The sequence below is a fragment of the Salminus brasiliensis genome, chromosome 1, assembly GCF_030463535.1.
Source record: "Salminus brasiliensis chromosome 1, fSalBra1.hap2, whole genome shotgun sequence".
NCBI lineage: Eukaryota > Metazoa > Chordata > Actinopteri > Characiformes > Bryconidae > Salminus > Salminus brasiliensis.
The window spans coordinates 23142209-23156922 of NC_132878.1; the positions used below are offsets into that span (position 1 = coordinate 23142209).

Sequence of the window (14714 nt, forward strand, 5' to 3'; positions counted from 1 at the left end):
AGTCAATGAAAAAGGTTTTTGGCTGTCCTTTTTTGTTGTTGGGCTGTTGTGCAGCAGCTGGAGCAGCTGCCTTGAGTTGCTCAACAACACTGTTTGTTCATTTTTGTGCCTTTCTATCTCTTGGGCATGCTGTGGCACCTGCACATTATAAGTTATTTGTAAAACATGAACTCAAGCCCATACTGAATTTCCCTTGTTCATCCCTCATGACAGTTTCCTCCCTTTTGCTATTTCTTTTTTTTTTTTTTTGCATTTCTTAAGTAGGTCTTGACTACTGCTAGTTGTTACTGAAAACAACAGGATGTAGCAACTGATTAAGGCGAAAGTTTGAAGGAAACGAAAAATTTAGTGAAGAAGCTAAAGTGCACCTAAAGTTAATCTAGCTTAAGTGCACCAATTACTAATGTGCAAACTGCATGCATGCTTCACACATTTGCCTTCAGCCATGTCTCATTTGCATATGTGGTTTCTCTAACTGTATGACAGTGCATATCTAAAACCGTGGAAGAACCGTGAAGACAATTTTGATAGATAACAGTATATTTTTATTTGTATTGTACACTGCTGTTCACAGGTTTGGAATCACCTATCATATTAATCACCTTTGTTACTTTATATTCTATAATAACCTATAAAGTTGTATGTCAAATAGTTTGAGAACAAATGTTAAAAAAGCATTTAAGGTGATGGTTCAATATAGAACCTTGTCGACTCAAAGAAACAGGTTGAATGTATTCGTGGTTCTTCGCCTGTTCAAACTGTTATCAGGTGAAAGGGGTAAAACACATGGAGTTATAGATTTTATTTAGGCACATTGGTGCCTTCAGTCAACTTAGAATTAAATACAGATCTGTTTATCTTTTTGGGCAAAAAGGGTTCTGTATAGTACTGAAAAGGTTTTCTTTAACATAACAATAGTGTAATTGTTTTGGTGCTATATGGGGACATTTTCAAAAGGCTCTTTACAGAACGATATACAAGAGATTTTCCTTGTATATGAAAAACAAGTAAACCAGGTAAAAAAAATTTAAGCACCCAGTGGTTCCATTAAGAATAAACTAGGCTAGTCACTATTACAGTATTTTATTTATCATTTAATTAAAACAATGACCTTGATGTTCTGCATCAAAAATACCATCTATGTGTTATACTGTACCCTTTTGTGCACACACTCAGCACTCTATGTGGTTCATTTTCAGGTTTCTGCTAAATGGCTTCCAAAGAAGTGAAGAACAGGGGTGTAAAATCCCTAAAGGATGTACAGACAGTAACTGAGGGGCTGAAATTGCTCTACAGACAGAAGCTTCTTCCTTTGGAGAAATATTACAGCTTCTCTGACTTTCACTCTCCAAGCTTGGAGGATGCAGACTTTGACAACAAACCCATGATCCTGGTGGTGGGTCAGTACTCAACAGGAAAGACAACCTTCATTAGGTAAATAAATAAGTAAACATTTTTGTAAAAGGTCCACCTTGGTTAATTTTCATCTGCAGGTCCTGAGCACAAGTCCGACTTTTGCTGTAAATGGTAAAAGCATTTGCTTAGGACACATGAGCTAAGGCTACTATGTAAATGAGGTGGGGGTGTAGAATGTGATTTAAGCCCCCAAAAATGATCAAACATGATTCCAGGGGAGCAAAAAAAGGCACTATAATTATATTATATATATTAAAATAAATAAATTATATATTTATTTATATTATATTTATTTATATTATATTATGTTTATTTATATTATATATTATATATATTTATTTATAGGATTGTGTCAGATTGTGCATGATTTATGCATTGTTTTATCTGGATGGATTTTTTTTAGGTATCTCCTTGAACAAGACTACCCAAGTGGCAGAATTGGCCCAGAACCTACAACCGACTGTTTCACTGCTATAATGCACGGGAATGTTCAGGGGGTTATCCCAGGCAATGCACTTGTTGTAGACCCCAACAAACCCTTCCGCAAACTCAACCCTTTTGGAAACACCTTTCTCAACCGGTAAGTGAGACATGGTGTGCCCTGGGTTGCCAGTTTATTATTAACACTTATTCTGTACCTACACTCATTTGGACATTTTATCAGGCACACCTTACATTTACAAAGCTTCTTGTCTTAGAAACAGTAAAAAGCATATCTTAATGTTAGGTGTACCTGATAAAATGACTAATAATGAGCGTAGGTACAAGGTTGGTGCTTCTTATTAATTGGCAACATTGGTATATGAATTGGTGGCCAAAGCAAGCAGAGGGGAAGAATGTCTGTTTCCGAGGTTTCTGTCACTGAAACAGAAGTAGTGGCTAAGGAACCAAGGGAAACTCTTGAGAAAGGGTGGGTCCAGTGTAGAGAAAGACATATTTGTCATTCGTCATTTTTGGCATGTTAAATGTCTTTGCACTTTGCCAAACTTTGAAACACTGAGGCTGGGAATTTAAGACATATAAATTAAAGCTAGCTGGGAAGTAGAATAAGGTTTGCAATAGTTCAGCAACTGTGATATGTGGAATTTTGTTCAGCTGTGTAAGCCACAACTGCTGTCACCTTTTGCACTGAAAAACTGAAAAATGAAATGAAAAACTGCATAGAAAACAAAAGTCCTGGAATCCAGTATTTCATTGTATTTTTCACTGTTCCTGTAGGTTCCAGTGTGTGCACCTTCACAACCAGGTTCTGGAGAGCATCAGCATCATTGACACGCCTGGAATTTTATCCAGCTCTAAGAAAAGGATGAGCAGAGGCAAGACAACAACAGACACTTACTGTAGAGAGTGATCTAGTTCATACATAGACTGGTAGTGATGTTTAACCCTTAGAGGTTGAGAGTTAATGCTTTGGTCTTACTACAGTATTCAAATCTAATTATGTAATAAAACATTTAATGACGTAGTGAGTTGGACAATAAAGTATTCTCACATTTGGTTAACATTCTTTATAGACATCTTTATTCAACACACTTTTCCAAATAGTGCCAGGCAGTAACAAAGCATGGCTTATAAAAAGTATTGTGAATTGCACCAAACTTTTATTATTGCTAGTAATCACTGTAATTTCTGCTCATTAAAACTTATTGATGTTAAACCCATAAAAAGCTTCCCATTGGGCTAACACATTAAGCACAAACATGCACAGTGAGTGTGGAGCACAAACATGCACAACCTTTGGACCTCAGATTTGTTTAGTTTTTTTGCTAAAACCTGAATGTGTAAACTAAAAAGTTATGATGAAGAAAATGAAGAATTATTTAACATTCCACACTACCGTTTGAGTACTTTTAAAGCTAATTTTAAGCAAATGTGAGTCATTGATTATGTTCTGACTGTACTTTTGGGTTTTAAGTCTGATCTCTTGCATTAAAGCTTGTGTTCAAATGGTGGTCAGGCAGATCTGCCAGCTTGAGTGCATTCCATCATTAAAACAAATGGGTACTATTGCTAATACAAGGAAAATCTGACATTCATGTTTACATTTCACAGATTCTACTTTTCACCCAAATTCTTATGCAGATATATTAGAATTTAAAATTTAAAAATACCATGACCATATTTCTATTACATTAAAAAGTAAAATACAAACTTGAAGCATTTTCATTAGTGCTTTCAGATTTTTCGACCGCACTGTAGTTTATGCCAGTATGTCAGGTTTCCCCCAAATAACAGCATATATAGGCTACTGGGTACCATGTAATATTACATTTCTTTAATTAACCTTTTATTGTGATTCAGTAGCTTTATAATAGGTATTTTTATACAAGATATTGTACTTACTTTCGTTTGTCCTGTCTGAACCCTGCTGCATGCCTTTTTCACACTGAACAACTGAAAGTCATTTTCAGAGGTGGGGCTGTATTCTTACTTACTGATGTCATCCTTGCCATCCATAAGTTACAACCGGCTTATTACTAAGCGCTTAATCTGATCTCAAATTCATTTTTCATAAAGTTTGCTACTAACCACACCATTTTTAATTTGGAATGCTGATCAAAATCAGCTTTTGACACTATAATTATTACAAAATAAGAAAAAGGGCCTGAATGTAGCTGGAGTGTCAGATACTGTTCATTTTCCCCACAGACAAAACTCAGAAAAGTGAATTCTCCCAAACGGCACTAAGACTATAATGATGGAATTAAAATGTACATGCATTAACTCTTATCCAAACAGTGCACTGTAACTGCACTTCTTAATGAAATAATTAAGTTAACATAGCTTAAATAATACAGGCAATTGGGATCACTTCAGTTGATAAAGCCGAACTAACTCAAAAATGAGTAGTTGAGATACATACCCAGTTCAATTGTGTAATGAAAAACTAAACCATTGATTTAAAAAATGTAATGTCATTCACTTTCAGTTGAGATTTTTAATTAAATTTGTCTTTAAATAAAGTCTTTGAGTTATTCCTAATATTTTTTGTGTTGTTTATACATATTGAGTTGTGTTTACACTGATATACAGTGTGATGTACAGTAAGGTACATTTAGTAGTATCTTACTTACATTCAACTTAACCTCTAATTCATTTGTTAAATAAAGCTTAACTTTATTGATTTTAGGGCAATGTTGTGTCAAAGGTTTTAAGTAAGGTGAACTTACATGTACTGCTCCTTTAGTTCTACACTAGAACTACAAGACAAATCTAAATGATCTTCGTATCTCCATTTTGGGGCAAACTATCGGTTTAACCCAGAGAGTAAATCCAGATTTACTCTTTAAATCAGGTGCTCAGCCTGTGTCAGAGACATGCTGTGTTCTTCTGGCCTTAATGCAGAATGACAAGCTCGAGATTTGAAGTTCCAATTACAAACACCAAACCTCAAGTTTAGTGTTGAAGCATGTTAGTGTTTAAATTGTGCTAAAAGTATGTGTGTTGTTAATTAAGAGCAATTTCAAATGCAATGTTTTATGGCTTCTCTTAGGATATGACTTCCCTGCGGTCCTCCGCTGGTTTGCAGAACATGTGGACCGCATCATCCTCCTATGTGACGCTCATAAGCTGGAGCTGTCCGATGAGTTCTCACGCACCATCACAGCTCTGCGGGGCAATGAGGACAAGCTGAGGGTGGTTCTCAACAAGGCCGACATGGTGGACTCCCAGCAGCTGATGCGAGTGTATGGTGCCCTCATGTGGTCGCTGGGCAAAGTGTTCCGCACCCCAGAGGTCCTGAGGGTCTACATTGGCTCCTTCTGGTCCTCTCCTCTGAGGATGACTGACAACCGCAAGCTGTTTGAGCAGGAGGAAGATGACCTCTTTGCTGATATTCAAAACCTGCCTCGCAACTCTGCCCTGAGAAAGCTCAGTGACCTAGTAAAGAGAGCACGGCTTGTGAGGGTAAGGTACAGTCACCTACGGTCATCAATAGAGTTTGATATTAACTATTAACTTGCACCATTCAGAATCACAGGTCATGAGTTCATAATATTGGAAAAACCTCATGTTACATGCATCCAAAATAAAAAGCTATAGATGTTAACAAAAGGAAAGCTGCAGTGAGAATTAAATAAAATAAAGGTATTATTTGACAGTTTATCTTCTTATTTTTCACTCCCAATACATATTATTCAGCTATTTTGATAATATGCTATAGACTACTGTTAATTGAGTAATGAAAATGTTAATATGAACAAAGTTTTGTATGATAATAATAATTTAATAATTTCAGTATTCAGTATTAGAATATAATGGAAAGCTAATTATTTCAGTAAGTTGTCATGTACATGCTCAGTTTGTTTACTGCAAATGATTGTTTGGCTCTGTTCATTGTTTTGAGCTGCCTGCTGCATAGCAACTGGTTTAAAAAAAATGCTGCGTCATTATTACTAATAACACTTCCAGCTTTAGAGACAGCACAGATGGCAAACAGTAGTCTGGGAGAAAAGTCCCTGTGGAGCACAGAGACTAACAACTTCCTCGTTTTATTGGATGCTTTGCTTTGTCTTGTCATTCGCTTGAAAAATAAAGAGCTTCCTTCCAACACTATCAGTGCTGATCTCAGTTACATGCATTTTACATGGGGGTTTATTCTTACGCCCATAAAAAAAGAATTTCTATTGTTTTATACCATTTGAAAATGACAGCTGCTCTTTGTCCATATTGTGTGAACATTTTATAATCTATGGATCAATAGAAATGCTCTAAATAGAAAGATACTTTGAGACTTTAATGATACTTTACAGGACATGTTATTGAAGGGGAATTCCACTGGATAGTTTTCAATATTTCTTCACCTGTTTGAATGTGGGCTAATCATAATTCAAAAAACATTTTATCCAAAAGTCCATATTTGTACTTTCAAAAAAGAGGACACTGAGGACACACTGGTATCCACCATGGATGTTGTGGCTGGGGGATTTCAATTAGGCCTAAATTGTATTCTGAACTGAAAGGAGATTATTTGGTCATTTGGGCTAATAATGCTATTTATTGGTCTTGCTGAATGAGTATATGTGTATGTATTAATGTACATACTGTAGTTGCATGGTTTGAGAGGTATTTCCACCCTCAAACATATACATTGCCACAGCATTACAACTTACTTACAACAGACCTATTTAAAAAAACCCAGACTTGACATCCTAACTATGGTGGATGCTCTTGTTTTCCCAGTGTCCTCATTTTTAAAAACAAGCATATGATTAAGGATATGGTTTGGATCAAATGTTTTTAAGATGATTATCAGCACACTTTCAAACTTTTGACTGGTACTGTATTTCATTTACTATCCAAAACCACTAGTTTTTAGTTTTTACATGTCTAGTTCCAGTTCTGACCCCGTATGTTTCTCTTGATGAGAAAATTTCACACCAGACCACTCTGATTCCCCTGTAAAGATAAAGCCGTTCTGATTTCTTCTATATTACACATTTGTGCAAATTGTGATTTTGTGTGTGATTTACTTGTGTGTGGAATACGGTTTAAGTTTAAGTTTAAATTCTACTGCTTTCCTCTTATTCCAGGCCCATGCTTACATTGTTAGCTCCTTGAAGGAGGAGATGCCTCTCGTCTTCCGCCGAGACAACAAAAAAAGGGATTTAATATACGACCTTCCAGCAATCTTCTCCAGAATTGAACAACGGTATCAGATCTCACCTGGAGATTTCCCTGACTGTGCAAAGATGCAGGTCTGTTACAGTCCACATAAAACTCCTTCCCAAGAATTCCCCAAAATAAAGATACAGTCATGTGAAAAAGTTAGGATACTTAATAAAACCTTTTTTAGGATATTTAAACATATTAACATTTGGTCTTAATTTAAACAATATTAATATATGTAAATGTAACAGTATGAATAGAGGTAATTTAACTAAACACAGAAATATCTTTTTTAAATCATTTGTAAAATGAATAAAAATTACTGTTTTCCTGTGAAGAAAAAGTAAGGACACCTTCCACATTTATTACTACTTCAAATGCCTGAATCAGGGGCAGACTAGAACATGCTTAAAAAGGATTTTGGAGGACCCTATTTTATTAAAACCTCAGACTTTTAGTTTAGTTCGCTCTTAATTGGTGAATGTTATTACCATGGAGCTTTCTGAGGCTTTTAGAAAGAAGGTAATAGATTCAGATAAGTCTGGAAGAAATCGGAGGCCGTTCCACTGTTTCCTAATTAATTTACAAATGTAACAACAGCCAACATGGGCACGTCATGTTGTCATAGCAAGCTCAGTCCAACAGCAGACCACAATTTGCACACAAATTCACACAATCCTAAAATCTCATCACAGGATCTACAGGTAGCTCTTGCCGCAGCGGAAGTCAAAGCACAGCATCTACCATCAGAAAGAGACCGCACGCATTTGAATTTCATGGTCTGTCAAAAACACCATCAGAGCAAGACTAAAGTTTTCCACAGAACACCTACACCAAGACCAGGACATCTGGAACAATGTGCTTTGAACAAATTATTGTTTAATGAATTTCATTAATTAAAAAATGGAATTATTTGGACACAGTAACATGACATGTTTGGTGTAAACCACACACAGCATTTGAGCACAAGAACTCTTTCTCAACTCTCTCTTTGAAGCAAAGAGGTGGACATGTCATGGTTTGGGGCTGCTTTTCTGCCGTAGGGCCTGGAGAGCTCTCCAACATAGAATCCACTTTGAATTCTTTATGGTATCAAAAGGGTGCTTGAGTACAATTTCTTCAGTTTTATGTGTTCAGTTATATTACTTCCATCTATTAATATTGTTCAAGTGAAATTCAGATGTCCAAAGGTTTAAATATACAAAAAAAGAAAAAGGGTGCCCTAACTTTTTACATGACTGTATTTATTGAGTCTTTGAAAAGGCAGTTGATAAATAAAAATCCAGAAATTGCTATTTGATGCCATTTTTTCTTTTTAAATCAGAAACAAATGATGGAAAAACTGTTTATTGTTCAGAGCAATAAAATACTTGAATGTGAATGTTTTTGTAGCACACTAATCCATGTTACTGTACTCTTCTAGCCTGCCAGCTAGCAGCTGGCAGCTAGGGGTTTACAGCTGGCAACAATGAAACAAAAGAAAAGCAATGCACAACAGTTCTTATTATAAATCTGAATCCAGCACAGTTAGCTGATTTTTCCCACATCCACTAAACCTGCCTATTAACATGGCAGTTGAATCAGGTGTGTTTGAGCAAAAAAAGCTGGGCAGTAATCCTACCCTCCAGGACACGGGTTGCCTACCTCTATAGCAAATCTGACTCCTCATTGTGTGCTCCTCCCTTCATCCTACAAATGCCCACTTGTAGCAAACTTGTGAAAAGTGCTACAAACTTCCATAATGTGAAGTGAAGTTGGCGAGGGCATGTTTATAAACATTACTGAAGGATATGTGTCCTTGTTAACTTTTCTATGTCCCCCACTGGCAGGAGCGACTCATGAATCATGACTTCACCAAGTTTAAAGCCATTAAACCCAAACTCATGGCTGGTTTGGATGAGCTCTTGACCAACGACATTGCAAAGCTGATGCCTCTTCTACGGCAGGAAGAACTAGAGGCTGCTGACCAACCCGGAGTGCAAGGTGGGGCCTTTCTGGGGACGGAGAAAGGTCCATTTTTTGAAGGGAACCCCTTTTATTACACAGGGCCCAGTGGAGAGTGTGAGGTGATATCTGGTGAAAGTTGGGTGGTCTCGAAAGATAAACCTAAATATGATGAGATCTTCTACAACCTCTCCCCTCATGAGGGCAAACTCAGTGGAACCAAGGTGAAGGACTGGATGGTCAGAACCCAACTGCCCAGCTCAGTACTGGGCAGAATTTGGAAACTCTCAGATGTGGACTGTGACGGCATGCTGGACGACGAGGAGTTTGCTTTGGCCAGCCATCTGATCGAGGTGAAGCTGGAGGGCTTTGGGCTTCCCCCAAAGCTCCCTGCCCACCTGGTGCCTCCGTCCAAAAGAAGGCGCAAAACCTTAAATTCCGAGAACAGTTAGGACTGTGGGGATGCATAGAGACTTATGTATAAATGCTCAGCAATTTACAGTCAAAACAGCTGAATGGTGGCTGAGATGACAGCGTATGTCTCACTCATTTACCAAAGATTTATTACAATCAACTACTTCATATTACAGATAAAAGTGCTTACAGTAGTTCACATACTCTTTTACAACACACTGCAGCACTACCATCATCTACCCAACATTAAAAGAAATAGAATAGAAGTAGAATTTCACCCCAGTATGAATGCTGTACGGTGGTCCTTTCCTCAGCCTATGTAAATTTTAAAATGTCCAGGTTTTCCCAATCCCATTTTTTTCATTTCATCGCTGAATGTCTGCTAAATAACATAACACTTGAAGTTCCTTTATGTCACGGGTTGGTTTGGTCTAAAACTTAGTCAAGGCCAGATAATGTGTTGCTGTAAAATGCAGCCCTGGGTCAAAGATAATTTTGATTCCAAGATGGTGCACAGCAGAATTACTTATGAAACATTATTATGAAAGGAAAGGGGTTTTGTGCTTGTTTATCTTCATTATATACTTTTAGGCAATTCATTTAGGCAACTACTAAACGATTTGCCAAATGGCATGAATTTGACGAGATGTAAAATGTCATGCAAAATTCATTAAACCTCATGTTAAAGTGATATTGTTTACACCATTGTTTTTGCGTGTCACATTTTTTTCTATTGATTTTTTTTTTTTTTTTTTTTTTGAGAAGAGCAGCATCAACAAAGACTATTTGTGACCTTATTGTGAACATGTTGTATTCTTCAAAACGACCACAGAATGCATTTTAAATGTAAAGGGCTTTTTGTGAACCACTCAGGCCTGGAGCAAATATACATGAGCTACCAATAATATACAACCTTTGTTTAGAAAATATACTTTTCTAATAAAAACCTAACCACATTTTCCGTTAAAGAAGTCTTTAGACGCTTCTCACGCGTACCGGAAGTGCAGCCGAGTGGAGCGTCTTTGTTGTTTTGCTGTGGCTCTTTGGCTTTTAGAAAATGCTGGGTTCGCTCCGCCTCGCCTGTTTCATAACAACCAAGACAATCAGCGCGAGATCTGCCAGACCTCTCACTTCTCTCCCACTCTCACATTATTTCAACCAGACAAGGGGTGTCTCCACCGCAGAAATGGGGGTCAGAATACACATAATTTACTGGTAGGTCACTCTAGTGCTATTTATAGCACACGAAAGCGGATAAGTGCTCAGACTTGCAGATGTAGCAGATAGCTATCTCTCTGAACTGGGCTTCATCTGTGGAGCTGTAACAGCAGAAACCGGCTGTTGTTGTTGATGAAAGTAGCGTTGTGTGTTTTTAACGTCTAGCAAGCCGATATTACACATCGCCCGTATTTTTAATAACTTCTTTACAGTTAGCATGCTTGCAACTTTGCATTGTTTGGTAAAAAACTCAAAGACAGGCATTGATCTCGCCCAACAGGCCGTGTTAGTAGCTAATTTCTGAAAAAACATGCAGCATTGCTAGACTGGAATTACCTGAGTGTTTAGCCCGCAGCACAGGTGCTGTAAAGATAATGAGTCTACAGCTGAGGTTACAGCTCTGACAGCCCTGGATAAGATGCACTGCTAAAAAACACAGCCAGGTGCTGAATAAAAGGAGCCTGCAGTCTTTACTTTATGACTGTACTGATGTTTTAGTAGTTAATATGTTAAGCCCTCATATCAACACAGCAATATTTGCTTTACAGAATATAATTCAGAGGACAGCAGTTAAACTAGTTATTGAATGCAGTAATGTTTAATAGCTGATATCAATGCAGTTATATTCATCCTTTTTTATTTGTTTCTTTTTTTTCTCAGTGGTGGATGAGGGTACAGACCCAAGGTAGGTTTTGTGTGCTCTAATTACAGAACGTTGTTTCTGCATCTGTCTGTGTTTATTTATTTGCTTCTGATTTGCTATTTACTATCTGATTGAATCCCCCTTGTGTTTTACAGTTCACCAAGCTCAAGACGTTGCTTGAGGATGAATTTCCAGGCGACCTTGAGATTGTAAGTGATCCAAACCTGTAATTTTGTAGACTAGAGAGAGAGTCGTGAATGACATTTCTTTTGCTGACTCTTTAGTCAGTATGGATTTTAATCTTTGATGCTGCACAGTTTATCTACAAGATCATCTATAGTCGAAGACATGTTATGTATCATAATACAGTTTCTATCACATACGTATCACACACCCTACATTGTCCCTGAAAGCTGAACTCCTACTACTGTATTACTCCATTGAGCTTTCCCGAGGGAGATGCCTCTGTTGTGGAACAGAAAGCATCCTGGTAACTGTTGGAGAAAATAACCTATTTAAGAATTTGGTAGATTTCAAGAACAGTTACGAGACCTACGAATGCTGTGCTGACAAACATGTACATCCAAAATGCTAACCTATATGTTCTAAAATAATTGTTTTATTTCATGTCATTTTAGAGCATTTCTGTTGGTCCACTCTTCAGGAAATGTTCATACACTCTAAAAAGGGCAACTGCTGTCGCCAAAAAAAAAAAAAAGGCAATTGCAACCTTATGTAAATTCGGTTATGGTCAGAATATCAGTACCAGTTTTTTAATCAAATTGTTAATATTTGTCATGTGTTGTCATTTCATGTCGGTCCTAAAGAATTGAGGAAGTGTTTCTGATTGGGTCTCTGAGGTTTCTGTGTAGTTTTCTGTAGATACACAGGGTGTGTGCAGCTTGTATAACAGGATGGTGCAGCACACCTTGTGGTGAAGAGCGAAAGTGAAACAACAAAGACTTTTTTTTCGTGTCATTTAGCTAGTTAGGTTATTAAACTATAATTAATTCTTCGCACAAACTACTTTTTAGGGCCACTATAAAAACATGAATGTAAAGTTCTCTGAATGTGGATTACTGGTTAGTTAGTGCGGCCTTGTTCACGTTAATATGGTTACATTTGAAAATCTATTTGTGGTGTAAACGTTCTGTCTACATTAGTGTTTCTGCATTGTTCTGTGTACACCCTGAAATGCAGGGAGTGATAGGAAAACTATGTGCCCAACACTTGAGCCACAAAGGTTCCTTATTTCCGACCAGTGTTTTCAAATCTGTCAGGCCACGGAGAGCTTTTTTTTAGTAGAGGAAAATGCTAATACTTTGTGGGCAGATGGCCAGAACTCAGTTTATCTAGGTAACTTAAGAGGAAACCCAGCCTGTCTTCATGAAAAAGAGCTGAGGAGCATTGCTACCTGGCTAACTGAGAAATCCGGCTTGGTAGGTCTGTGATGATGATTATTGTTGTGGTTGGGCGTTCAGCATTCTTAAAAATGTTTCATAGCTAGTACATGGTGATCATATATGGTCTTGATTGCTGAGGCCACACAGCAGGTTGGGTTTTTGTTACTTGTTGTTTTACTGTGTTTATTTCTGTTTCTCTATGCAGTCTGGTGAGAGCACCCCCACAACTTCGGGGTGGTTCGAGGTGGAGGTGAATGGCAAGCTGGTGCACTCCAAGAAGGTGATGAACCCTTTGCTGGCACACTTGTTTATTTAGCTCACAAATAATGGGGTCTTCTGGCAATTGCAGAGGATACTTTAATATTAAACCTTCTTTACACTCTCCATGCTTTTTTGTTCTGCTTATAAATGAGATCATGTAGCTCTTGTATGTTGGATATTTAAATTTACATGTACATGCCATATATCACATAAAAACCTGAGGTTCAGACTGTCTGGTTTTACAGAACGGGGATGGCTTTGTGGACAGTGCTCAGAAGATGGCCAAGATTGTGAGTGCTATTGAGAAGTCCATTGAAAAATGAGACTATGATGATCTTGGAGGTGAGAAACTTTAACATAAATTGAAATGGACATTTTACAGCTGTAGCAAACTAGTGTCTGTGTCTTCCAACACTCCCAATGTAACACAACAAGCATGTTGTTGCGATTATAACATGGTTTATTGACATTTAATAATAACTCTTGAGACAATCATTAATATATTAGTTGACTAAGGCAACTAATATATAATATATATATTATATATATATATATTGTACACTGTACATTGTATTGTACAGTGTACATTGTACACTCATTGTACAGATGCATAACTTTAATGTAATTTTCTCAGACAGCTCAGTGTTTGTGCAGTGCTGTTAATCGGGAGCTATTTGCACTTGGATTCATTGTTTTGACTCTGAGTTGAGTCAGGAGTATTTGTAGTCTAAAGTTTGTTGAAATTGTATTGTTCTTGCAGATGTATTAGTAATTTTGTCTCTCTCTTCTTTTCTCTCGTGCTCTTTCCTATTTTCACCCTCTCCTCATCCATCTGTCAGTTTGTTCTTCTTTGTTTGTCGGCCTCTCTGGCAGTGCAACAATGATGGTGACTTCCGAAGTGTCTGTGGCACGGATGTTACTTGATGCTTCCCGCATTCCCAAGGAGGAGGCTCTCGGAGTGGGCAAACTCAAGATTTGAAACGGTTTTACATGATGTTAAGGGAATTCGGGACAAAACTTGTTTAATTTTGTTCTGTTTTTTTTTTTTCGTCCTATTAATGAAAACGCACAAGGAATGTTTTGGCTTATGATTATTTGAATAATCATGCAATAATAAAAAGAGTGTACATTCTGAAATCCTCTCTTTTGTCTCTTTTTGTATGCAGATAAACAATGCTGGATACAAACTGATCGTGCTTTATATAAACTAGGTAGTATCTGGTCTTAACTAACTTTCAGTATATGTTTCTTGCACAAGGAATATCACACTCCTTATGCTCTGTTTTAACTTTGTGAACAATGTGCTGTTTTAAACAATGTGCTGGTATGTAAAAATATGTCTTTTCAGATTTGTGAAAGTTCTTTGAAGTCTAAATTAAAATGTAAATAATTGAAAGGTTTTTTTTAAGGAAGTTAGTAATTAAGGGACTGTCAGAAGTCAGAATTCATAAATACTTAATTTGACTTAATGTACAAAAGTACCAAAATACTCCTAAAGAGGAATTACAGTAACTGTACAACTAGTTCAATTGTTCTAATGAGTGGTTCAGTATCAAATCCGTTCTCTGTCAAACCAGACATCACAAGAGTTTACTGGGGCAGTGGTGGCTCAGCGGTTAGAGCTCTGGGCTATTGATGACAGGGTTGTGGGTTTGATACCTGGGCTTGGCAAGCTACCACTGTTGGGTCCCTCTTTGCTCCCTGGGCAACTGGAGTTGACTGCCCACCACTCTGTGTGTGTGTGTGTGTGTGTGTGTGTGTGTGTGTGTTCACTACCACAGATGGGTAAAATGCAGAGGACACTTTTT

The 14714-nt window shown here is 37.4% G+C and overlaps 2 protein-coding genes across 2 annotated transcripts; both read left to right on the forward strand.

Moving 5' to 3' along the window:
• The first annotated feature begins 1210 nt into the window (after positions 1-1210).
• Positions 1211-9419, forward strand: ehd2a (EH-domain containing 2a). The gene is made up of 6 exons (XM_072660412.1): positions 1211-1434; positions 1820-1996; positions 2635-2732; positions 4910-5322; positions 6948-7112; positions 8853-9419. Exons 1-6 carry the CDS (start codon positions 1211-1213, stop codon positions 9417-9419), a joined length of 1644 nt encoding a protein of 547 aa, XP_072516513.1.
• Positions 9420-10431: 1012 nt separating this feature from the next.
• selenow1 (selenoprotein W, 1) lies at positions 10432-14043 on the forward strand. Its single transcript, XM_072694053.1, has 6 exons — positions 10432-10596; positions 11260-11284; positions 11398-11451; positions 12851-12925; positions 13152-13248; positions 13746-14043. Exons 1-5 carry the CDS (start codon positions 10439-10441, stop codon positions 13227-13229), a joined length of 390 nt encoding a protein of 129 aa, XP_072550154.1. The 5' UTR covers positions 10432-10438; the 3' UTR covers positions 13230-13248; positions 13746-14043.
• The last annotated feature ends 671 nt before the right edge of the window (positions 14044-14714 follow it).